Source organism: Apodemus sylvaticus, chromosome 4 (genome assembly GCF_947179515.1).
Source record: "Apodemus sylvaticus chromosome 4, mApoSyl1.1, whole genome shotgun sequence".
In the NCBI taxonomy this organism is placed as follows: domain Eukaryota; kingdom Metazoa; phylum Chordata; class Mammalia; order Rodentia; family Muridae; genus Apodemus; species Apodemus sylvaticus.
Window position 1 is genome coordinate 104,692,308 of NC_067475.1, and position 13,533 is coordinate 104,705,840.

General features: G+C 37.4%; 1 protein-coding gene across 4 annotated transcripts in view; it reads right to left on the reverse strand.

The window, feature by feature from the left end:
- The window catches only part of Mme (membrane metalloendopeptidase), an 87,740-nt gene that overhangs the window by 16,571 nt on the left and 57,636 nt on the right, over positions 1-13,533 (reverse strand). For all 4 annotated transcript variants that reach the window (XM_052180417.1, XM_052180419.1, XM_052180418.1 and 1 more), the window contains exons 17-18: positions 10,655-10,713; positions 7,464-7,583 (exon numbers count right to left, since the gene is read on the reverse strand). In XM_052180417.1, the coding sequence (XP_052036377.1) occupies positions 7,464-7,583; positions 10,655-10,713 (179 nt within the window). The remainder of the gene's footprint in view (positions 1-7,463; positions 7,584-10,654; positions 10,714-13,533) is intronic.

Consider the following 13,533-nt stretch of genomic DNA (forward strand, 5'->3'; position numbering starts at 1 on the left):
CAATTATTTTCTGGAACACATTTTATGTTCCCAAACCCTTTGTTCAAAAGTAACTCCTTATTTCCCTCTACTTTAAACATAAAGAGAAGCAACAAACTTTCTCCTGGAGTTTTCCTCCCAGATTTAAGGGAAATTGATCTTTCACTTTTTGTATCTCCAAATCCAGTCATACATTCATACATACATTATATGTTTTGACATTTCATTGTATCATCTTTTAAATAATTGCAATACTGTGAATAAGAAAAGGGATATGGAACAAAATTTGAATTTACACACTGATTCCATGTTTTATAATATTGCACAATGTGTAATATGACTCTGTATGATTCCATGGAAAATGGAAATATTGTTAGTTGGTACTGGTTAAAACCATTGCACCAACCAATTGAGTAACAGATATCTAGCAAGTCTCTCTTTAGAGTGTTACACTTATTGGCTCCCTGACACCAGAGAAATCTGACAGCACCAGGTTTGTAGACATAGTCCGAGGCTAACAACACTTGGGTTTAAACCTGCCAGGCTTTTGCCTGCACCCAGGCCCTGGGCAGCTCGGTGGGCCATCTGTGTGCCAACCCCGAAGGAGGTCGTTTGCCTTGTAGACTGCCCAGCACTTGCAGGGGTGCGGTATCATCTTGGCTACCTGATGCCAGAGAGATCTAACAGACAAAGCCAGCTAGCAGACATAGCTGGAGGCTAACATCACTTGGGTCTAAGCCTTGCAGGCTTTTGCCTGCACCCAGGTCCTGGGCAGCTCTGTGGGCTGTCTGTGTGTGACCTGGCCAGGAGGTCGTTTGCCCTGCAGACTGTCCGGCAGTTGTGGAGGCATGCCGCCATCTTGGCTACCGAACACCACAGTGATCTAAGGGACAGAACCAGCTAGCAGACATAGCCAGAGGCTAACATTGCTTGGGTCTAAACATGTCAGGCTTTTGCCGGCACACAGGCCCTGGGCAGCTCGGTGGGCCATCTGTGCTCCAACCTGGTCCGGGCGTTGTTTGCTCTCCAGTACTTGCAGGGGCTCACCTTGCCATCTTGGCTACCTGACAGAACCACTTAGCAGACATAGCCCGAGGCAAACATCACTCTGGCCTAAGCCTGTCAGACTTTTACCTGGACTCAGGGCATGGGCAGCTAGGTGGTCCGTTTGTGTACCAAAATGTTTGGGGGATCTTTTGCCCTGCAGAGGAATAAATACTCAGAAATGTTCCCTTCAGTATCCGCCATCATCACTCCCTGAAGGAGCAAACGGGCAACACCAGGTTCACAGAGACAACTTGGAGCAGGTCACACTAGGGCTCCAAGGGCACCCAAGAGGAGGGCAGCACACCAGCAATCTGTGCCAGGGGAAACCCAGTCATCCAGAGGTGCTGAAATAGCCTTACAGGCTCACAGGAGGTTCAAACCCCAGCCAATGACAAGACCAACTAACGCCAGAGATAACAAGATGGCAAAAGGCCAACTTAACAATGTTACTAACAGAAATCTAGGCAATATGCCAGCGTCTGAACCCAATTCTCCAACAACAGCAAATCCTGGATACCCTAACACACCAGAAAAACAAGATTTGGATTTAAAATCACTGGTCATGATTCTGCTAGAGGAACACAAAAAGGACATAAATAAATCTATCAAGGAAATACAGGGGAACATGAATGAGTTAGAAGCCCTTACAAGGGAAACACAAAAATCATTGAAAGAGATTCAGGAGAATATGGATCAACAGATAGAAGCCAATAAAGAGGAAACACAAGCACTTAAAGAAATGCAGGAGAAATTGTGTCAACAGGCAGAAGTCATGAAAGAGGAAACACAAAAATCTCTTAAAGAATTAAAGGAAAACACAAAAAAACAAATGAAGGAACTGAGGAAAAACATCCTGGATCTAAAAACAGAAGTAGAAACAACTAAGAAATCACAAAGGGAGACAGCTTTGGAGATAAAAAACCTTGGGAAGAAATCAAGGGCCATAGATTCAAATATCAACAACAGAATACAAGAAATGGAAGAAAGAATCTCAGATGCCGAAGATACCAGAGAAACCATTGACTCAACAGTCAAAGAAAAGGCAAAATGCAAGAAGCTTATAACCCAAAACATCCAGGAAATCCAGGACACAATGAGAAGACCAAACCTAAGGATTATAGGTATGGATGAGAGTGAAAATCTATAACTGAAAGGGCCAGCAAATATCTTCAACAAAATTATGGAAGAAAACTTCCCTAACCTCAAGAGAGAGATGCCCATGAATATACAAGAAACCTACAGAACTTCAAACAGACTAGACCAGAGCAGAAATACCTCCTGTTACATAATAATCAAAACCCCAAATGTATTAAACAAAGAAAGAATATTAAAGGCAGTAAGAGAAAAAGCCCAAGTAACATATAAAGGAAGACCTATCAGAATTATACCAGACTTCTCACCAGAGACCATGAAAGCTAGAAGATCTTGGGCCTATCTAATGCAGACCCTAAGACAACACAAAGGTCAGCCAAGAATACTATACCCAGTAAAACTCTGAATCACGATATATGGAGAAACCAAGATATCTCATGACAAAATCAAATTTACACAATATCTTTCCACAAACCCAGCCCTACAAAGAATAATAGGGGGAAAACACCAATATAAGGAGGGAAACTATACACTGGAAAAAGCAAGATAGTAACCTTCTTTCATCAAACCCAAAAGAAGATAATCACTCAAATATAAAAATAACATCAAAAATGACAGGAAGTAATAATCACTATTCCTTAATATCTCTTAACATCAATGGACTCAATTCCCCAATAAAAAAGCATAGACTAACAGACTGGATAAGGAAACAGGACCCTACATTTTGCTGCATACAGAAAACACACCTCAGTGTCAAAGGCAAAAACTACTTTAGAGTAAAAGGCTGTTAGAAAATTTTACAAGCAAATGGTCTCAGGAAACAGCCTGAGTAGCCATTCTAATATCAGATAAAATTGACTTTCAACCTAAAGTCATCAAAAGAGACATAGAAGGATACTTCTTGCTGGTCAAAGGAAAAATCCACCAAGAAGAACTCTCAATTCTGAACATCTATGCTCCAAACTCAATGGCACCCTCATTTGTAAAAGAAACTTTACTAACGCTAAAAGCACACATTGCACTTAACACAATAATTGTGGATGACTTCAACACTCCACTCTCTTCAATGGACTGATCAGGAAAACATAAACTGAACAGGGACACAGTATAACTAATTGAAGCTTTGGACCAATTGGATTTAACAGATATTTACAGAACATTTCATCCTAAAGGCAAAGAATATACCTTTTTCTCAGCACCTCATGGTACCTTTTCCAAAATTGACCATATAATTTGTCACAAGACAGACCTCAACAAATATCAAATGATTGAAATAATCCCATGCCTCCTATCAGATCACTATGGAGTAAGAGTGGACTGCAATAGCAACAAAAACAACAGAAAGCCCACATATACATGGAGGCTGAACAATATCCTACTCAAGGATATCTTGGCCAAAGAAGAAATAAAAAAAAGAAATCAAAGACTTTTTAGAATTTAATGAAAATGAAGGCACAGCATAGCCAAATCTATGGGATACAATGAAAGCAGTGCTAAGAGGAAAACTCATAGCCCTGAGTGCCTCCAAAAAGAAAATGGAGAGAGCATATACTAGCAGCTTAGTGACACACCTGAAAGCCCTGGAACAAAAAGAAGCTATTTCACCCAGGAGGAGTAGAAGACAGGAAATCATCAAACTCAGGGCTGAAATCAATCAAGTGGAAACAAAGAGAACCATACAAAGAATCAACGAGCCCAGGAGCTGGTTCTTTGAGAAAATCAACAAGATAGATAAACCCTTAGCCAGACTGACCAAAGAGCACAGAGAAAGTATCCAAATCAACAAAATTAGAAATGAAAAGGGAGATATTACAACAGAAACTGAGGAAATCCAAAAAATCATCAGATCCTACTACAAAAGCCTATACTCAACACACTGGAGAATCTGGAGGAAATGGACAATTTCCTAGACAGATACCAAATACCAAAATTAAATCAGGACCAAATAGATCATCTAAATAGTCCCATAGCCCCCAAAGAAGTAGAAGGGGTCATCGAATGTCTTCCAACCAAAGAAAGCACAGGACGAGATGGTTTCCGTGCAGAATTCTACCAGACCTTCCAAAAAGACCTCACACTGATACTCTAAACTATTCTACAAAATAGAAAAGAGAAGGAACACTACCCAACTCCTTCTAGGAAGCCACAATTATGCTGATACCAAAACCACACAAAGATGCAACAAAGAAAGAGAACTTCAGACCAATTTTCCTTATGAGCATTGATGCAAAAATATTCAATCAAATTCTTGCCAAACAAATTCAAGAACACATGAAAATGATCATTCACCATGATCAAGTAGACTTCATCCCAGGGATGCAGGGATGGTTCAATATACGGACATCCATCAATGCAATCCACAACGTAAACAAACTCAAAGAAAAAAACCACATGGTCATTTCATTGGATGCTGAAAAAGCATTTGACAAAATTCAGCATCCTTTCATGCTTAAAGTCTTGGAAAGAATAGGAATTCAAGGCCCATACCTAACCATAGTAAAAGCAATATACAACAAGCCAGTAGCAAGCATCAAATCAAATGGAGAGAAACTTGAAGCAATCCCACTAAAATCAGGGACTAGACAAGGCTGCTCCCTCTCTCCATATCTTTTCAATATATAGTACTTGAGGTACAAGCTAGGGAAATTAGACAACATAAGGAGGTCAAAGAGATACAAATTGGAAAGGAAGAAGTAAAACTATCACTATTTGCAGATGATATGATAGTCTACCTAAGTGACCCAAAAAACTCCACCAGAGAACTCCTACAGCTGATAAACAACTTCAGCAAAGTGGCAGGTTATAACATCAACTCAAGCAAATCAGTAACCTTCCTATACTCAAAGAATAAGCAAGCTGAGAAAGAAATTAGGGAAATGACACCCTTCACAATAGCCACAAACAATATAAAGTACCTTGGTGTGACTGACCAAACAAGTCAAAGATCTGTATGACAAGAACTTCAAGTCTCTGAAGAAAGAAATGCAAAAAGACCTCAGAAAATGGAAAAATGTTCCATGCTCATGGATTGGCAGGATTAATATAGTTAAAAATGGCCATTTTGCCAAAAGCAATATACAGATTCAACACAATACCCATCAAAATCCCAACTCAGTTCTTCATAGAGTTAGAAAGACCAATTCTCAAATTCATCTGGAATAACATAAAAGCCAGGATAGCTCAAACTATTCTCAACAGCAAAAGAAATTCTGGGGGAATCAGTATCCCTGACCTCAAACACTACTACAGAGCAACAGTGTTAAAAACTGCATGGTATTGGTACAGTGACAGGCAGGTGGATCAATGGAATAGAACTGAAGATCCAGAAATGAACCCATACACCTATGGCTACTTGATCTTTGACAAAGGAGCTGAAAACATCCAGTGGAAAAAACAGATAGCCTTTTCAACAAATGGTGCTGGTGCAACTGGAAGTCAGCATGCAGAAGAATGCGAATTCATCCATCCTTTTCTCCTTGTACTAAGCTCAACTCCAAGTGGATCAAGGACTTCCACATAAAGCCAGACACACTGAAAGTAATAGAAAAGTAACTGAGGAAGACCCTTGTGGACATTGGTACAGGGGGAACAGAACACCAATAGCTTATGCTCTAAGATCAAGAATTGACAAATGGACCTCATAAAATTACAAAGTTTCTGTAAGGCAAAGGACACCATCAAAAAAGACAAATCGGCAACCAACAAATTGGGAAAAGATCTTCACTAACCCTACATCTGACAGAGGGCTAATATCCAATATATACAAAGAACTCAAGAAGTTAGATTTCAGAGAGCCAAATAACCGTATTAAAATTGGGATACAGAGCTAAACAAAGAATTTTCATGTGAAGAACTTCAGATGGCTGAGAAGCATCTTAAAAAAATGTTCAATATCATTAGTCATTAAGGAAATTCAGTTCAAAACAACCCTGAGATTTCACCTCACACCAGTCAGAATGGCTAAGATTAAAAACTCAGGAGACAGCAGGTGTTGGCAAGGATTTGAATAAAGAGGAATACTCCTCCACTGCTGGTGGGGTTGCAAATTGGTAAAACCACTCTGGAAATCAGTCTGGCGGTTTCTCAGAAAACTGGGCTCATCACTTCTGGAGGACCCTGCAATACCACTCCTGGGTGTATAGCCAGAGGATTCTCTAGCATGTAATAAGGACACATGCTCCACTATGTTCATAGCAGCTGTACTTATAAAGTCAGAAGCTGGAAAGAACCCAGTGTCCCTCAGTGGAGGAATAGATACAAAAAATGTGGTATATATACACAATGGAGTACTATTCAGTCATTAGAAACAATGAATTAATGAAATTCTTAGACAAATGGATGGAGCTGGAGAACATCATACTAAGTGAGGTAACCCAGTCTCCAAAGATCAATCATGGTATGAACTCACTGATAAGTGGATATTAGCCTAGAAACTTGGAATGCCCAAGCCATAATCCACATATCAAATGATGTCCAAGAAGAATGGAGGAGTGGCCCCTGGTTCTGGAAAGGCTCAGTGCAGCAGTATAGGGCAATACCAGAACAGGGAAGTGGGAAGGGGTGGATGGGGGAACGGGGGGGGGGGGGCCCAGGGTGAAGAGAGCTTCTGGGACTTTCGGGGAGTGGGGAGCCAGGAAATGGGCAATCATTTGAAATGTAAATAAAAAATATATTGAATAAAAAAAAAGAAAAAGAAAAAGAAAAAAAAAGGTGATACTCTTTCTGTCTTCTCTCTTTCTCTGGCTTTCTAAATTCTGTCTATTGAAATAAAGTTTGTTACAGTTTTTGCTGCATCCTTTTTACATGTCTTCAGTTCTTATTTCAATTTTGTTTAACTGTAATAAAACAGTCCATATTCTTGATTTTTTTGGATGCATGTAAACATTTATGTGTTTACTGTTCATAAAATTCTAAACTGCATATTAGCCATAAGATAAGAAACAAACAAGAAAACAAGCAAAGTTGCTGACTACAAGCAGTTTAAGGACCACACAGAATCTTGGATGAGTGACATCTTCTGATTGCGTATATCAGAATCAGATCCTGCCCTCGAGGAATCTGGAAAGCTAAGACACATACAACAGGACCAAGCATCACTATTAGGCGAATGAACTGTACTTTTCTCAAAGTGAATATTTGTTTTAGTCACTTAGAGTGTACAGCACACATTTCCTCCTGCCCATTAATAGTTTGGGTTTCTTAGGAACACTTTAAATATAACACTGACTATGTAGTTAGACTTAATTCTAACTATATAAACAAATGGAATTTTGTACTGACAAATTGTAGCTTTTAAACTTAGGAGGATGTATCTCAGCCAAAGGAAAATGTTACCTATACTTTACCATTGTCATCAAAGCCATGTGTGATTTCATGTCCGATGACCATGCCGATTCCACCATAGTTCAACGAGTTGGACTGCCGGGCACTAAAGAATGGTGGCTGCAAAATGCCAGCGGGGAAGACTAAAGGAGAGAAGATGATGGAAGATGTGTGAAGATTATCACTGGCACTGACAATGATTGCATCATGCTTGCTACCCTGTTTCCCACCATGCTAGTTTCACTCAGGTAGATAACAAAAGTCTTGTACAACACAGTCATTTACTACTGATGGTGGCAAAGCGGCAGAGACAGCGCCCTACGCGACCGACCTATGATTTATTCATCACAATTCACCTGCCAATCTCTTTTAAGATTTTTTTCTGTAAGTAGTCTGGGGCGTGGAATATGTATAAACCACACTCAGGAAGGTTTTCTCTTGTATACATATATGGAAGGAAGAGTTACTCAAGAATACACATTTCTGTTCAGTGCTGGCTTTGAAACTGTTATCTGTCCACAATATTATCTAAAATAAACTAGCACTAAGTCAAAGGTATCCCTCCATCATTTAACCTTATTTTATTCACATTAGTACTTCTAGGATTAATCTAAATTCTGTTTATTTTCTTATTTAATTGTTGGAGTCCTTTATCTGATTTGCTCATTCCCATCCTGGCACCTCACGTCTCAGCCCTCTGAGATCTGAGATTCATCTGTTTGTATACACTCTTACTTATGTACTCTTTAGTCCGTTTGTTTTAAGCTCATTATCTTTACAACCTCAGAATCTGACAGTGCTTGGAATATGATTAATACACAGAAAAATGTGTTGATCAATAATCAATTATAAACAAATAAGTACATATTTTAATAGACTCAGCTGTCTTTAAAAAGTTTACTACGTATGAAAATCTCGAAGAATAAAATTATTTTATTTAAAATGTTTAGTAGCTAAATGAATACTACTTCTTATGTATTTGCCCTAACATCTGTATTAAACTGAAAACTTTCTCCATTTTTATGTCTCACAAACACTCGAGTACAGCAAACATCAAACACTTTTACCCTTCTACCTAGGTGTTAACAGAGTGTAACCCCCAACAGTAAACTGCTTCTGTTGAGCTTTGGTGATCTTTTCCTCTATGAAGTTTGCACAACATATCTAAGTTATTATAGCACATGTAAAATATCAGGTGGTACACTGTCCTTCCAAAATCACAGTTTGTTACTTCTTCCAGGAAATCTAATAGAGCATCTTCCCTCACACTGTTTCCTCATGTCAAGTATGACTTATTTCCTTTTTCGTTTTTGTTTTTCGTGGAAAATATTTAGGAATAATTGAAGAAATGTATTGAAAAAACATTAAAATTGAAGATTGTCATGGAAAATTAATGACTTATTTTCTAAAAGATGTTCTTTGGAACATCTCCTTTTTCACCTGCAATCTATCCTAATTTAATCCATGCTCATGTTCTATTCTGTAGCCAGATTAAAGTTCAAGAGTCCTCACTATTTCTCTCCTGATAAGACACATTCGGAGGTCATCATTGCTCTGCAGTCAAACAATACCTTCTTCCTCACCCTGGTCATTATACGCTCCTGCACTCCTGGGTCCTAATGTTCACCCTGGTCTAGACCTTTGTATTGTCTTCTTATAATAAATGTTCCTGCTAAATCCCCTGCCTGGAAATCACATTATTGTATTTCAATTTTTGTCTTGGAATATATTGCCTCTGTATAGTTAAGGGGACCATTGTTTTGAATCCATGTTGTCAGAGGTTAGTTAACCCTTGACTATAGAAATGAATGAAGATGGGTAAATGTAATTCAGTAATTTTACCATTCATGTTCTAAAATTCTACTAACCACTAGGTAATATCAGCACTATGTTCTGGAATCATTGAAGAATCTGTAGTATGAATATATATTACAAGTAAAACGCTTAGCCTTTCCTAAGCAGAATATCAAGACCCTAAGTGAAAGGCCTGAGCTTAAGTAATTAAAAAAGAAAAGAAATTTAAAGTCTAGTTAACACAAAGTAGCAAATATTTTTCTTTTAAACAGGGTAAATATGACCTAACCTTTTGTGGCCTTCAGGGGTAAACATTAGATATTTACAGAGGTGACTTTAAAATACCGTAAGGGATTTTGTTCGCCAGCTCTATGGTATGGTAGAGAGCTGCCATTTCCATCACTTTCAAATGACAAAATGCTAAAAATAATCAACCTTTGTCCTGGAACCATTTTGGGGAAAGTCATAGCTCACATGTATCTACCTGAGCTAAACAGTGTCAAGAAACTATTTTTAGCTGAAAGTATAAAAATTACACACAGTACTTTATTAACTTAAACTGAGTATTATCTCCCACACTATGTACTGTGATTAAAATCCACCCATTATATAAAATGCTCTTATGAAATGTGCTATCAAGGCTAAACATTAGCTACGGAGATGCAGCTAACTTAATTACAGCCTGAGATGCTCTTCTTTAAATAAGAGATAGGATGTTGGGGGTTCATATTAATACTAGTCTTTAAGTTCAGCCTAGCAGATTCAGAGCACCTGTAACTTGGTCATCTGATATTTGAAAGGAGGAGTTGCTCCATCGAGCTTATTTCTTGACTAGGAAACATCACAGAATTGAACTGATAGCGACTTGTGCATCATCGTGGCTGCCAGGTGGTCAGGTAAATAAAATACAACAGTTGTCACTGTTTCTCTCCTGCTAAGAAACATTGGGAGATCATGTTTCTGCTTCCTCACTCTGGAATTCCTTGGAAGCTTTGGAATAAAGAGGACATAGAATAGGGGAATCTCCACTAAAGCCAGGCTGCTGAATTGCCAAAAGAATTGGGTTTACAAATTGTTGACTCTCAGAACCTCCAAAACCTTTAAAAAGCGTTGATGCTTCTTAAGTCTAAAAGCCAGTATAATATTTAAAAATGACTTTCAAAAAGTATACAAGAATAAGATAATCATTACGTTATAGATTGGATACTATGGAAGAAACAATTACCTAATGTGATTTGGACTAATTAAAATTTTCCATTACAGTGTAAATAGGTATATGGATCTAGGAATACTTCAATACATGAACCAATAACTCAGTATCAGCTTTACTTTAAGAGAAGTATGAAAAATTGGCTATACAGAAAACTGTGGGCTGCGAAAGTTGAGGAATTCTAAAGAATTCTTTATGCATATACCTTACCTATCTGATTTCTGCCCGAGGAATAAAAGGCATTGACTACAGCCGCTCCACTTATCCACCTATGGAAGACATAAAAACTTGTTACAGAAGATACTCCATTTTCTCATTCAATACTCTTGCCACAAAAATAAATGTTAACTCTCTCTGTGAAGCATGATCAACAAATTAAAATTAGCCTACTAGAGTCAAAATTCATTGGAAAATACTTTTATTTCTTGAAAATTCAACATATACCCAGGTCTTCAGTCTGTTGATTTCATTTGCATTGAATTTTGTAGTGGCATCTGATGGTACAAAATCCACTATTACATTTTTCAGAAACTACAGTAGGTTAAAATTACAGTGAAATTCACTTGGCTTAACACTTTGATACAAAATTGTTCCAACAATTCTGGAACTGTTGACAATATATGAAACATAGGCTTATAAAACTTAGATAGCTTTAAATTTTTCAATTCTTAGTTCATAATGAGCCTTTATGAGAGCTCAGATACCTTAGTTTGGAACAATGAACTTCAACTTTTTGCTCCTTAAATCCTATTTAAAAACACAACTCTGGGAGAAATGAAGCAGTGGTTAAGAGTAGGTCTTGTTCTTTCAAAGAACCAGAGTTGTGTTTCTCTGTAACCACATCAGGCAGCCCACAAGTGCCTGTAACTCCAGTTCCAGGAGATCTGATTCCTCTGGCCTCTCAGGGCACCTGCACCCCTGTGTACAAACCCACACACATATACATAATTAAAAATAAAATAAATCTTCAAAAGGATACTTATAAAAATGCAGCATTATAGCTAATTGAGGAAAGGTATATTTTCAGATGCCTCTAAAGTAAAATCCAGATGGATTTTAAGAAAAGTCGTCTGTTAACCCATACCATGACTTTGACTCTGCACAGAGTCTAGAGTTTATAAAACACAGGCCCCAAATATGTAAGACGCTAGTTGTAGAAATGAGAACAATTCATAAACGATCATTTCACAAGACTATATATGAAAATTAAAAACCAAAACTGGCCTCATAATTATTTGAGGGCTGAAAGAGGTATTGTTCTTATGTCTTTCTGCTTTGACACTGTGGAAGATGTCAGTCATCATACACTAAACATTTAGAGCAACATAAGTACTATCCCCATCTTAGTGAGCTCATATAGATTATATGTCCACTGAAAATAGACACTTCTTGATCTCTAATAAGGTCTTACTTAGCATTCCTGCATATAATTAAGACAGTCATGACTATTGTCTTGAGGCTTCACTAGTTATTCTACCTCAGGGAAATAGCCAATGTGACAATTATTATCCCTTTAGCAGCAAATCACAGTAGTCCAATAATACAGTTTATATCAGAGCTATATCTAGTCTCTACCGTGCCAGATAAGCAGTACAAAGTCAACATATTAGTCATAATACTAGTAACTATTGCTGGTGACAGTCAGGTATAAGCCCTGCCCTAGTTTAATCTCTTTAAAATAACTGGCAGAGACCAGCATGTAACAACTATCTGAAAAATTGTTTTTTTAAATAACATGATTAAAACTTTACATAAAAGGAAGCATGACTTCACAGCAGTCTAATTCATATTTCCATGAATTTCTTTTTTGGAAAACAATAAGCCTAGAAATGGGAAACAGTTTGTTACTGTTTCAATACAGCAAACACTTAAAACAGGATGGGACGGACATATCAATCCTCTCTAGCTTCATCAGAGCTGAATCATGAATATTTACTATTTCCTGCAAGCTCATGATTACAAGAATATATCTTACTGTTTTAATTAAACAGCACTTGCTTACAACACAATTTGTAATGACTCACAAGAAAGGCAAATATTTGTGAGCACAAATATTAGATTAAAATGGAGAAAGCAGAACTATACAGAACAAGTAGTTCTCATTTACGTGACTAACAAATATACAAAGAAGATCTTCATACGGACAAAAATGGAAATAAGGAAATGTGATGTATTTAGACGACCTTTGCATAGGCTTACCCAGGTAACATGAGTCAGGCAAAAGTGATGTTCTTTGAAGCTGGTGAAAGGGTCAACAGAAATGATATGCTCAGATAATTTTAAGAAAACACAGTTGCATGATTTGAAAAGTATTTCCAGTGTAGTCTCAACACCGTCATTGAAAATGTTGTAATAAATCTTATAATTAAACAGTTTGTAATTATTAAAATTTTGTTACTAAAGTTATATATGAATCTTTTCACATCTCAGTGGCTTTTCACAATTTCTTAATTGTGAATTCTGAGTTGGTGGCAATAGTGTATTTTATGAGTAATTATAAGAAATCATTGTAAATTATTTGGCTCTGAACAAATGAAAAGTCCTAACACTAAACTAGAAAAAAGTAGCAACTTTAATTGTTTTAAGATGAAATGTTATATTGAGGACAAAATCCAGATATTCTAAGCTAATACTTCAGACAACACACTTCGAATGTCATAAGTGTCATCTCTTGTATTTTAGTACCTTCCTACCATTCTGATACATTACTGTAAAGAGTTTAAGGTTGCATTTTGATTAATGTTTGTGACTCTCCAGCTGGGAGAGTTCTACATATTAAAATGTCTGTGAAACAGATCTTCTAGAAAATAGATGGCTATTTAAGATCACAGGACACTCCCCTAAAGTTAGAATTATGGTCATGGGGTTTACTGAGCACTAGTATGTAGTATTTTGGCTTTTTCTTCTCAAAATCTTTAATGCTGTGTTCTTAGTCTACTCTGGAGAATCATACAGATTCAAAAGCCCAGGGCATTTTGTTCCAGGTCATGGTCAGAACTTGAAGTACTATAATTATATCAATCGGTACTTCTTAAGTAGGGTAATAACAGAAAAATTTAGTGTGTTACTTGTGGTCAGTTATGAAATAC